Source organism: Cygnus olor, chromosome 1, assembly GCF_009769625.2.
Source record: "Cygnus olor isolate bCygOlo1 chromosome 1, bCygOlo1.pri.v2, whole genome shotgun sequence".
NCBI classification, from domain to species: domain Eukaryota; kingdom Metazoa; phylum Chordata; class Aves; order Anseriformes; family Anatidae; genus Cygnus; species Cygnus olor.
Genome location: NC_049169.1, coordinates 1682569 through 1695337, shown reverse-complemented (window position 1 = coordinate 1695337; position 12769 = coordinate 1682569). Strand labels below are relative to the sequence as shown.

Sequence of the window (12769 nt, the reverse complement as noted above, 5' to 3'; positions counted from 1 at the left end):
GCGAGCTCCGCTGCTTTCACCCCACAGGCCTCCCAACCTGGACATTAACCACGTCATGGGTTTGTCTGACTTGAAGAAAAAGCTACCAGAAGCTGCGTTTGGGAAAAGAAATTACATTGAGAATGAAGGTGAGTGTAAAACCCGCCGGCATTTGCAGGGGACATTTGCAGGGAAACAGACTTTCCCCGTCTTACAGGATTTCCCAGTGAGGTGAGGGACATTGCACCTCTCGGGGTCTGACCCAGCACCTCCTGCAGCTGGGCTGACTGGGGCAGCTGCCAGCCAAAGCCAAAAGCTGCGACTGCCTGCAGTAGCTCAATTTTGCTGTGAGATTCCGGAGCGGGTAGGGTGGGTCTGAGATCTTTTTTAAACTGCCTTGGGAGTTGCAGAATAAAGAGGCTCCATAGCAGCGCGTTAAAATGAGGTATTTCCCTCTGAAGGGCTCCCTGTGCCTGTTGGAGCACACAGCAACACCGCTTAAATTGCTTTCCTTAGCTGCAGAGGTAAGATAGGAAACATCTCCTACAAACCAAGGGTTGAAGAGGAAACTCACTATAATATGAATGCATATGTCTTATATTAGGAAATCTTAATAACAGGTTTGTTTTTTCACTTTTCTTTTAAAAAACAAAACAAAAACCGTGCTTCCATCAATTGCACCCCCACCTTCCAGGTAGGGGAGTGCTTGTTTGTTTGGAGTTGATGCAAGAGACGTTACTTCGACATGAAGTTCTCTCTCTTTTGTCTGCAGTCTGCTTTCAGGGCGTTTACTTCAGTCTATATGAAGTGGAAATAGCAAATAAGGATCAACATAAAATGAATCAATTATTAGAAAATCTAAAGAAAAGGGACTTGGTAAGTATTTTAAAACATTTTCATTCTGGCAGGAAAATATTCTTTTAGATGATCTTTTGAGCCTTTGGTAGCGTTATTCACAGATTCTGAAATAATGCAAAATGGAGCGAATTTCTCTGCTTTAAGCGTTATTTTCATGCTTAGTTATTCTCCAACGTAGTTTAGCCTTTCTGTTAACTGAAGGCTACTCCCTGTGAGCTGGGAACTGATTTCTGGGGTGAGTGTGCCTTGTAGCAGGCAGATGTCTTTGGCTGTCTTTGTGCCAGGTGAGACTGGTTTATTGGGTTGTCTTTGCATTTCCATAGTGGACAAGGACTGCAAGGGGATCTTATATATTAAGAAAGCGGGACCTTGCAATACTAGAATGGTGATTACTAAGCAAAAGACAGGCTGCCACATGCCTGCCTTTCCTCCTCTTTTTTTCCTGGCTGAAAAATAGTCCCCGCTCAGCTCCTCGCAGCTACACTGATGAAGCCTCAGGGGCTTCCCAAGATATTGAGATTTGTCTTTGCTTTAAAAGAGATTTTTCCCATCTGTTGTTGCTAAGGTCTGCTTGCACAATATGACCCGATAAGACTTATTCCGGCGCACTGGGGTTTTTCTGCTCCCAGCACAATCTTCGTGTCTCCTTTTGACTCCGGGGGCTGAGCATCGCCCCTGAGGAGCTCAGCACTTGTATCTGCTGGGATTTGTGCTTGGGGCTTGGCTTTGCCGCTGCCGGTTGCGCTGTCCCATTTGACACTTCCTGTAGATTCAGGGTTGTAAATTCCCAGCTGAAAACACACAACTGGCTGGGCCCATCCTCCCCTCAGCGTAAGCTGGCAGCGCTCCACGACCTGCCTGGAAGGGCTGTTGCTGTGAGGCACTGCTGAAGAGCTGCCCACCGATGTGCTTCTGCCCGCATGTAACATACCAGAGCAAGCGTTTGCAAGGAAGGCTCTCAGACTCCATAAATTGTTGATGAGACTGCCTTTCATCGGTGACAACAGAAGCGAAGGAGGAGGTAGCGTAGACAACCTAAATGTCCCTTCTCGTGCTGGTGGTCCTGAGCTGTGCAGCATCGGGTGGGCATCTGGTTGTGGCACAGACCCATCCACGCTGAAGTTCGCCTGATGCTGCACTGCTCAGGGTTCCCAGCGTCTGCAGGGACGTAAGCTTGTCCGTGCTCATTTTCTTTTCATTTCTGCCGAGCCTCGCGGAGCTGGACTCTGTAGAGGAGCTGGGGAAGATGAGGTGGTTGAGTTGTGGCCGTGAGGAGCTTGGTGCTGAAAGCCAGCAGGAGCACTGTTTCCCTAAAACTTCCCTACCTTCATATACCTGTCAGTCTGGATTAAACCCTCTCCCATATCTCAGCGAGGACACAGTCACAGCCACTTTGGGTGTGCTTTTCCCTTCCCAGCGTGCTGCCGAAGGGCTGTAGGTGAATCCTCTTTGGCAGCCGCCCCCAGAAGCCCAGGTGAAAAACGCCCTCTGTTTCCTTTCCCCTTCCGTGGTGTGCGAGCCTGGCATCCGGCTTGCAAGTGACAAAGTAGCTGGGAATGAGCAGGGTTGCTCGAGGCCAGCTGCACTCCTCTGGGTGGAGGGTGACTTCTCGCAGCTCTGTGTCGGGCAGCTGCTGACTTGTGGCTTGCCTTTCCCCCTCGTGTGCCTGAAAATCGCCCCGCTGGTGAGAAACGATGGCTGTTCCGTTGAGCCGGGTGACGTCTTGGCTTTCATCCGCTCTGCTCGGCTGGCTTGAGACGATTTGAAGCAAGGAGCTACCGTTCTGAAGAGCGAATACCGTGCTGAAATTGTTCAGCGTTTCCAAAGCTGCTCCGTTGTCATGCGGGCTGGGCACCAGTCCAATCCTCCGTTATGTCTGCATGTGCTGAATGGGACCGGCGAGCTTTCACAGAGCGTTAGGAGCCCTAGAGTTACTCATGTCCTGGAAGTTCCCCTAAAAGACATGTCTACACGGAAGAAAGAGATCCAAATGGGTGTCCTCATGGAAGAAAAGGCAGCCCGAGCCCAGCTCTGAGGTATTAGGCAACGCCCAAATCCAAGAAAAGCCTTGATAGACCCACGGATCTTTTTAGACATGCAGTCATCCGCTTCCGAGACAGAGTCACAGCAGTCTCTTGGGCTCAGCACGTGGTTTTTCTCTAATATTTATTGATGCTGATGCTGCTAATAAGCAGGCTGCATGGCCTGAACTCAGTCGGGCTTGTGGCTGGAGCCGTTGGCTGTGTAGCCAGACGCTCGTGTCCAGCTTTGCTTTCCCTTCTGGGAAAGCCCTCCCCTCGCGCTGCTGAGAAGTCTTCGTGGCTGAGATGCCCAGGGACTTTTGAACCGAAGGGACTGAAATTATTAACCTTGTTCATTAATTGTTCCTAGCAATCGGTTTGGCTAAGCATGTATTTTGTTTTAAGTAACAGATGGGAGGACTCTGAGACGAATAACAGCCTTAAATGGAATACTTCGGGTTCCAAGTCCCAGTGACTCAAGCGGCACGGCAGTGTCCTCGGCAGGGGTTGAGCTGGTGCTGCTGGCACACGTTCGCCAGCACTCAGGGCTTGTTGACAGTCGTGCTGGGTGACATAAAGCGTGCTTAGGAGGGAAGGGAGAGGCTGCTCTAACTCTCGTTTGTTTGTTACAGGCGATCATCAAATATTTACAAGATCAAGGAGTTCTTATCCTCCTGACCTCCTCTGCGTTGGCACGAGATGATGGTAATGCACGGCCACGTAGAAGCCAACACGTGGGCTTAAATGACCTGCCCTCGTTTAGAGGACGGGCACTGGCAGTTTGAACAAAACCTGTCGCTTTACTTCACAGGATTCGACCCCAAGGAGCCTGTCAGCCTCCTGGCCCTGTTTCTGTTCACCTCGTCCCGAGCAGTGTGCCTGAGAGGTAGGGAGGTTCTCTTTGCTGGCTTCAGATGCTACATTTTGGGTGCAGGATCTTCGTTTGAGGGTTCTAGCAAACATATTCCTCTTGAAAAGCTGATTTCTTGGCTCAACACCACCTACAGCTTTAGTGCAAAGGGTGTTAAAAGAGGAGAGAGGAGTTCCATCTGCTTAGCCATGCTGCATTTTTAAGCTGATGTAAACCAGGTCTCCGTGTTTTGACCCTTCTGCACATCCTTGCCCCTTCACAGGAGGGGCAAAAATAGTGAAAAATAATTGCTTTTCTTCCTCTGAGTTGGTTTTCAGCAACATCTGCTCCCAGCACTGACTTACGTGTGTCATATAAGGGGGTAAAACATCACGGCATTTGCTGGACCCTGCGTGGAGGTGATGTGGTTTGCTAAACCAGCAGGAAAGAAGCCTGAAATACAAGTGAATTGTCCCCTGCTGAAATAACAAATGCAACGGGTTCTGTGAAGGGTCACTGCTGGCAGGGGGAAGAGGGGCAGGGAAAGGGGACTTGCTCCCTTCAGAGCAGTGAGTGAAGGAGGCAGGGAGATGCTGTTGGGCAGAGCCACGGGGCTTTGCTGCCATCGAGGTGAGGCACAGCTCTGCGACCTGGGAGGTGAACCCAGGCGTTGATGCAAGGCTGCTTGCAGCCCTAAAACCTCCTCCTTTGGTGCAGAGCAAACAAACAAACAAACAAGTCTCTCTATAAGAGAAAATAAAGATGACACAGTTCGAACGCAGATCTCCGAATGCGTTTCAGCATCCGTGGCATTTGCATTCTCTCTGGATCTTTTGGTTTTGTGCTGCACCATGTGGAAACATTCGCCCTACAGTTTTCCTCTTGGGGACATAAAGAAAGTTACTGCTCAGCTGCCCTGGACAGCTTCATCCGTGCACCTCTCACTTCACGCGCTTCAACAGAAATACTTCTGGCCTTGCAGGTCCCCAAGCGGGATATAAACAGGGGCCTTAAGCTCTGCGTAACTTCTGGCTTGCTTTTTGTTGAGTCATTCTAGGGACAAGCCAAGAGACCGCTCATGCCAGGACACCCTGGTATTTCAGTCCGCCCGTGTGTGCGATGACTGGCGTTGCCAGTGGAGCTGGACAGGGCATTCCCATCTCCCCTCCCCGGAAGATAAAATCAGCAGAAACGTCAACAGAACCTGCCAGCGCTTCAGAACACGGATTGCTTTGTCCTTTTTGGGGTTTAACCTCCAGCTATAAACTTTCTCCTTCGGGATCCGCACGCGAAGTGGGCCCGTAAGTCTCGTGAAGACGCGATGGTAACTTGGCAGTGTGAGGTGCAAATGTCTTTGAGGCCTGAATTCAGTCAGAGAGACTCTAAGGGCATGCTGCTGGTGGCTGTGTTAGCGTGGCAGCCTTTCTCATTTCTTTTTTCAGGTGTAGGAGAGAGACAGGCGTATCCAGAGGCGGTCCAAAAATCCAAACTGCCAGGACAGGCCCGGGATCAGGAGGTTTTTGCTGGGATGCCTGAAGCGAGGGCATAAAGTTTGGTGAGGCCAAGGGGAAAAACGCTTGGAGATCAGACTGGAAATGGGAACTGACCACTCGGATATCGAGATCCTGCTGACCAGCCCCGCGGCTGGGAGAAAATACCCTCCAGAGCAGAGGGGTTTAGTTAAACAGGAGCATCCTGAAGCAGAGAGGGCACAAGTGGCTGCTTGGTTTGAAGGTCAGGGGCTGCAGCAGACGTTGCCCGGGGCTCACGTTGATGCCAAAGAGGAGGCAAAGTGTGGGCAGCCAGGGAGCAGCTGGCGGTGACGTGAAAGAGGCAGGGGGAGAGGGTAATGTTGAGCAAATGCTCCGCGTTGTTACGTGACACGGTCTGAGCGCTGATGGCTTCCAGATGTTTTCCCTCTGGTGCCAGCAGCACTCCCGCACGTGCTGTCCCGTTTCTTCCTACGCGAGTGGCGTAAGCCCAGCCAGCCACGACTCTCCTCTGGGACCGAGAGCTCTTCTCGCTGGGTTTATAACCAGTTCTGCTTTGTGGCTTCTCCTTTCTCTGAAGATAAATGTGTGAGGGCTTTGGGGACAGAAGGAGACGGTGGCCGAAGACAGCAGGGGGACGCAAAGAGAAAAGGAGGTGAAGTACAGACGCGTTTGAAGTCACCGGGCTTGGACTCGGATCCTGAATAATGTTTCCCGTTTTGAAGGGAGCAGCCTCGGAAGGCGTTTTTCTTCCTGTCCAGACAGCCGCCGGCAGGAATGTAGGGCAGGGATAACGAGCCCGCTGTGCCGGCGTGCCGCAGCGTTCCCGAGCCAGCGGAGGAGGAGGCAGGCTCGCAGGGACGCCCGAGCTTGCCGGTAACGAGGAGCAGCGGTGCCAGCGCCAGGCAGCAGCGGGGCCAATAGCCGAAGAAAACCGCGCGTCTGAGAAGGGGAGAAGAAAGCCAGGCTCCCCCGGGCATGGCTAGCTTTCGCCTTGCTGGGAAGGGATGTGACGGGGAAGGACGCTGGGGACGTCAGCCTGGTCCTGCAGCCAGACGCAAGCTCTGAGTGGTAACACAGACGGGCCAAGCCTGCGAGTGCAAAGCATCAGGCCGTCTGCAGCCTCGCGGTGGACGAAGCTGGATAAGTCTTGCTTGTGCAGGGAGGGCAGGCCACCAACAGGCTCCCCGGGCATTTCTGGATGCTAAGGGGACACAGCAAGAGAGCCCAGCGCAGAGCCACGAGGATGATTGAGGGAGGGGAGCCGTCTCCCTTCCGAGGAAAGGCCGAGGGAGCTGGGGCTCTTTAGCTTGGAGAAGAGGAGGCTGAGGGGTGACCTTATCAATGTTTAGAAATATGTAAAGGGCAAGTGTCAGGAGGACGGAGCCAGGCTCTTCTCAGTGACATCTACTGATAGGACAAGGGGCAATGGGTGCAAGCTGGAACATGGGAGGTGTTCACAGGAGGAAACTTTTTCACGGTGAGGCTGACAGAGCGCTGGAACAGGCTGCCCAGGGGGCTTGTGGAGCCTGCTTCTCTGGAGACGTTCAAAACCCGCCTGGACGCGGTCCTGTGTGACCTGCTTGAGGTGTTGCCGCTCCAGCGGGGGATTGGGCTAGGAGATCTTTCAAGGTCCCTTCCAATCCCTAACGTTCGGTCTGTGGGTCTGTGCCATCATTGCGCCAAGCAGAACCCATTCCCACCGTGCCGTCCGCGAGGCTGGGCTCCTTCGAGCCTTGGGACTCGTTCGTGTTGACCCTGGTGAGAGCCAAACCCTCGGCTCGGATGACACCACGCACTGTACGTGGTAGGACGTTGCTCCTGCTGAAATTAGTGATAGCCAGCTCCTTTCAGTAGGACCAGGCCTCCAGCTTGATAAAATCACCCAGGGGTTCGTACTGTCCCTGAGTCTGCTTCTTGCCTTTCCCCATCCCGCTCCAGAGCACAAACTCTGGGGCTTCGTGTGCCCTGCGTCCACCCACGCTGGCAGCAGGTAGAGATGGAGCTGCTGGAGGTTGCATTTCCTCAGGAAATAAACACCACGAGTGATCTGAAAATGGTGGTAGTCTAAACACCCTGCATGGGCAAGCCTAAATTTATGCAATTTTTTTTTTTTTAAAAAGTATTTTCAGAGCTCTGACTGTCCTAAAATTGCTAGAGCGAGGGGACGAGACTGCTGCGTACGATCTCACTGTGATTTCCTGCAAATGGGGCTAGCAGATACAACAGGAGTCTTTCATCTTCATTTAATTCCTTTTTGACTCCCACATGCAATTCTTTTTACCTTCAGCAGTGACGACCATCTCTCAAAGCAGGACGTTGCCCCCGGGGCTGGCTTTTTGTGAGCTGGCTCCGGGGACCCTTTCAGACCTTTCATGTTCCCTTAGCATGTAGTGGTGAGGCGACTTGGGGAATTTAACCCTTTTTTAATACGAGTAAAATTCTTTTCTTTTCCTTTCTCAGCTGAAGAGCACGATCCAGAAGATGAAAGGGAAGGTAGTGACGTCTCCTTAAAAATAGCCTCGGTTTTGCCCGGACTTCGCTATGCCTTACAGAAAGCCACCAGTTCTCCACGGGGGGACGCGCTCAGTACCGACGTACGTATCAAACAGCACTTCCAGGAGTACGCAAAGCTTGAGCAAAACGCACAGCACACCTCGGGCCGAAACGACGACGTTCCCTGTCCTTCTCACCTGCCACCAGCCAAGGATGAACGTATTAAATCCTCTAAAAAGCGCTCAGAGCAGTCCTTCTCCCAGCTGCAGCATTACCTCTCCGATCCCAGCAGCTACACTCTGGAAATGTCGGCTGCCTTAGGATGTTTGGCTGGTGCTGTTCAGTCTCTCTGCTGCAGCTCGGAGGCTGCTCGTAAAGCAGACTGCCCTTTAGCTCTGCCACCAGACCCTGTTCCTCCTGACGTGCCAGCAGAAGTCAAACTCCAGGGTGAAAACCCAAAGCCCACCGCTGTGGGGCTGGGCTGGAGTGGTGAAGGCCCCCCAGAAGCCGTGAGCTCAGCCAGCGAGCTTTGGATGCAGCAGAACAAGAGGAAATCCAGCCAAGCCGCTGTGACCAGCACCGGCAAGAAATGGTCGCCCCTCAAGATGCAAATCCATTCGGTGGGGGACAGCAGCAGGGACAGGAAAGCAACCAAGAGGAAAATTGCCTTCTCTTTTCCGAAAAAGCCAGGGCTTACGGCCAGCTCGAACGAGCCCATGCTTAAATTAGCCAATTTAGAGTTTCCGCACAGAAGGAAAAGAGGTAAGTGCTGTGTAATTGGGACTGGCTTCCTCCTGCTTCTCCAGGGCATCGTGCTTGGATACCGAGGCTTTATTAGGAGCTGCATCCCCTCGTGTTCCTCCCGGGTGCCCAGAGCAAGCAGACGCCTCCAGGGAGCCTCTGGATAGATCGGTAGCAATGTCTCTGTGCTCTCTCGTTCAGCCTGGAAAGAAACCCAGGGCAACGCCGGGGGATTTCAGTGAAAGTGCCTGAAATTCAGGGCCGTCTGTACCTTTGCTTGCGGGTACAGGGGAATCAGCTGGGCTGCAGTTCTCCCTTGCCCATGGGAGTGGTTGCTGCCTCAGGCACGGAGCAGTTGCCAAAGCCGTGGCCATTACAGATGGCCTAGATGACCACGCAGGGTGGCTGGTTGCGTTGTCGCTCCCTGAGGGTCAGCTTTCTCGCTGGGGCCCCGATGAAACGACAAACGCGAGACTGATCCCACCCGATCTGCTCTGGTGGGAGCTGCTGTCTGGCCCGAGCTGTTCGCGCAGGGTGTCCCAGGGGGATAAATTGTCCTCGGAAAGCTCCCCTGTCTCTGCGGAGGGTGGGCAAACCCGTCCTTTTGAGCCAGCCCCAGTCTCCACCTGATTCGCAGAGACGCTCCAAGCGGGTCGAGGTGAATCCCAACCCTGGAGCCACCTGCGCAGAGGCGGTGTCACACCCAGCGATCTCCCCTGGCACCTACGCCCATCACAAGTGGTGGTGGTGGCAGCTCTGGAGACGGGTGGGGACGCGCAGGGGGCGCACAGCAGCTGGGCTGAAGGCAGCTCTGATCCACAGGCCACCGGGATCTGCCCTGCCCTGCTCCTGGTGACGTTGCCGGTGGATCTGCGAGAGGTTCTTGGAGAGGTAAATAAGTCCCCTAGGGGTGCAGGTGTGCCAGGCAGGAATCGGAGTGGCTTATCCCTGAAGATCACCCATTCTAGGTCAGGAAAACGGGTTGCTAACGAGCTGAAGAAGCGATGCCTAGTTTTAATAAGTGCTTTCTGATCATTTGCATCAGTAACCCGTTGGATCAGGAGCATAAATCGAGTTAGTCAAGACCGTTCTGCTGCTGCCAGTCACTTCGAGAGCAGTCCTTCCACAGTCTTCAGCTGAATATCTTGCGATCATTGGTTTTTAATCTGAGCATGTCTCAAACGAAAAGAAATGCCCTCCCTTTTCCTTGCCCCAGGTGCAGAGGTCCTGTCTGCAGAATTTGTGCACAATACGCAGTCTGAACCCGCCCAGAAGGAAACCTCGGCCCCCGACAACCCTGGCTTGGAAACAAAGAGACCAAAGACGCTGAAGAACTCAGACGTGAAAAAGGTTCCTGCTGCTGAGACCATCGCAAAGCCGGGGAAGAGTAAGGTGATAAAAAGCGTGGCGAGCAGCCCGCTGAAACCTGCAGCCAAAAAGCCAGCAGAAAGCGGTAAGAATGCTGCGGAAATTCACTTTAAACGTAGAGCCATCAAACGTCAGGGGCAGGTCGTGGCCAGGTGGAGGTAACAGCACGGTCAGCGGCAGCCAAAGGGCCTCCCTTACAGTATTTAGGGCTCAGGGTCTGGGTTGGGGTCTGTGTGCTGCCGCCCCGCAGCCTGCAGGCTCCCATTACGCCCTCCCAGGACGCACGAACCAAACTCGCCTGAGTCCTTTCCTAATCTCAGTTTGCATCCTTGGCAAACTGCTCAGAGAAAGTGCTGGGTCTCAGCTGCTGAGCTCTGCAACTGCGTTGAGGCAGCTCACGGACAGAGCATAACCGCTGCTCACGGCCAGCGTCTGCCCAGGTTTTTAGTCCATTTTTCAATCCAGTCGCTTTAAAAAAAAAAAAAAAAAAGAGTGGAACTGTCACACCCTTCGCAGACTGCAGGGGGTTTAGGAGGCAGAGCTGGGTAGTCCCGGAGTGCAGCGTCTGCAGGTGCTGGCTGGGAGTCTGCTTCGAAACTGAGAGCCAGTATTACGGTGCCAAGATAAATGGTGGAGCGGCAGAGTCGTTTTCTGTTAATTTGTCGCGTTTTCTCACACCCAAGCTTTGATGTCCTTTTTCGGATCTGTGTCTGGGCTTTCTTTTCCCTCTCCCCGGCGAAGCGGGAGGCTTTCAAGACTGGTTGTGCCACCTCGGCTCGGTTTGTCCGCTTTTCGTGCTCTTTTATCGCCACGTTGCTGTCAGACTTCCTGATACGTGGCAGGTTTCAGCAGCGGGCCTGTCGGACGCTGCTCCTCACTGCGCTCGTGGCGTGGGGTTCCTGGAGCAGCTCTGGCCAGCGCTCTCGTAGGATGGGTCCTGAACCGCGTTTGATTCACCCAGAGGGCTCCGTCCACACTTCTGTACCTAAATCAAAAAGGCTGAACGCCAGGTTCTGCCAGAAATGCAAAATAAGAGTGGTTAGCAGGAAAAAAAACACGCTCAATTTATGCGTCCCGCTGCGTGCTTCCCAAGGAAATGAAATACAACACGCAGGACTCCAGCACAGTTCTCGTTTGATAAGGTTTCGCTTGGAGAAACGCTGTGCTGGTTTTTAGAAGGTGTTAAACCTTGGTTAATGACTTCGTGCTTTACGAACACGGGCCTTGAGCCAGGGCGAGGGGCGTTTTCAGTCCTGGAAACTAAATGAACGCTTATTTTCTGTGCTCCTGCCGCCTCTGGGAGCCCCCAGGTTTCTGCGTGTGCCCCGAGGGGCAGCTCGGGGGCAGGTGATGCTGATGAGGGGGTGTGCAGGGGGAAGCACGAGGGCAGAGGGGGGTGGTTCTCTGTGTTTTAGAGGGTTGGGGGGGGGTTTGCCGTAACTATGTGGGTTATTGTGGACACAGCGCAGGGTTTCTTCTGTGGCGAGGAGTGCAAGTATCCGGGCTAGAAGCACAAAGGAAAAAAAAAAAAAACAAAAAAAACAGGTTAATGAAGCACTTAAAAATATCTCAGGCTGTTCGTAACTGCCCAAAGTACCCTGTGCGCAGAGGCCAAGGGAAGTTTTCTTCCCTCTGGATCCCGCGCCATTTATTTTTGAGGATAAACCCCGTTCCTGCGGTCAGCTGGATCCCAACTCTGGATCCTTCCGTAGCAGCCGTGGCTGGCGTGGCCACAGGGGTTTTGGGGTTATTTTTGTGTGTGCGAAGTCGGTGTTGGAGAGGCGGCTTTTTCCTGCCAAACTGAGGTCCTTAACAGGGAATTAATTGAGATGTGCCGGACCCCGCAGTCCCTGTCTGAATGCCGTTCGTTTGTTAGCCTGCTTTGAACCCCTTCTCGCGGCAGAACTGCGCGGCCTTCATCTGTTCGCTTTTTTATTTAATGCAGAGGGGAAGGAGCCATTCTCCACCGTTCCGAGCGACGCTTCCTCGCAAAGCCACGCAGCGGATAGCCAGATGAGTGAGATTTACCCAGGTGCTGTTGCAAGCCATGTTTTTGATCCGAAGGGGAACGACTACGAGTCCCACGCCCTGAACTTGCTGGCTGACCTGGCTCTGGGTTCTTGTATTCCTTCGTTCATCCCCAGGGACGGCGGGACGATCTCCCTGTCCCGCAGCCCACCCCGCGACCCTGCGAAGGAGCAGCAGGGCCTCCGCAAGCAGAAATCCTCACGTGCTGCCTCCGACCACGAATACCACAGGGTAGACAAGCTCGCGAAGGGGGCTGCCTTGCCTGGCAAAGCGTCACCCAACCAGAAGCTTCCACCTGCTGGAAAAACAGACTTAAAAGACTCCCTTCCCGGGGAGAAAAGCCCCGGGATTTCCGCTAAGAAGAACAGCCCAAACCCCAACCCCGCGAAAACCCGCGCGTTGCCTCCGAGGGAGGCTCAGGAGGCCGCCGAGGCGAACAAGCACTCCTTCATCTCCTCCGAGCACTCGTACGCCTCGCTGCTGCCCGAGCACCTGAAGAAACACCCGTACCCCAAAAGCGCCCCGTATTCTGGGCCGGCGCCTTCCAGAAACGGGACGAGGAGCGCACGGGCGGGACCCCTGGTGGGGAAGGTCCTACCTTTCCGCCACCAGCAGAGCAGCGCCCACCCGCAGCGTCCCGCGGAGGCCGCGGCGGCGCGGTGCAGGAGCTGCCTGCTCTCCCCCGGGCTGAAGGAGGACTTCGCCAGGACCCACGCGGTGAAGAGCTGCGGCGAGTCCGTGGAGGTGACGTGCCGGCGGGAGGCTGGGTATCTCTTCAGCTTGGACAGCAAGTACACCAACGACGAGCTGGAGAAAACGGTGATCCGCGCCCTGCATGGGTGAGTGAGTCTGGAAGACCGTCCGCAGGGGACGTCTCTCGAGAAACAGCCAGAGCGCTTTTGGAATAGGTTTTCTTTGCCCTTTTTGCTTTGCTTTTG

General features: G+C 53.9%; 1 protein-coding gene across 1 annotated transcript in view; it reads left to right on the top strand.

Moving 5' to 3' along the window:
- TASOR2 (transcription activation suppressor family member 2) overlaps positions 1-12769 on the top strand; it is a 37065-nt gene that overhangs the window by 15171 nt on the left and 9125 nt on the right. The window contains 8 exon segments of the mRNA XM_040545807.1: positions 28-128; positions 752-855; positions 3491-3563; positions 3670-3744; positions 7662-8456; positions 9258-9326; positions 9652-9888; positions 11749-12670. Of these exon segments, the coding sequence (XP_040401741.1) occupies positions 28-128; positions 752-855; positions 3491-3563; positions 3670-3744; positions 7662-8456; positions 9258-9326; positions 9652-9888; positions 11749-12670 (2376 nt within the window).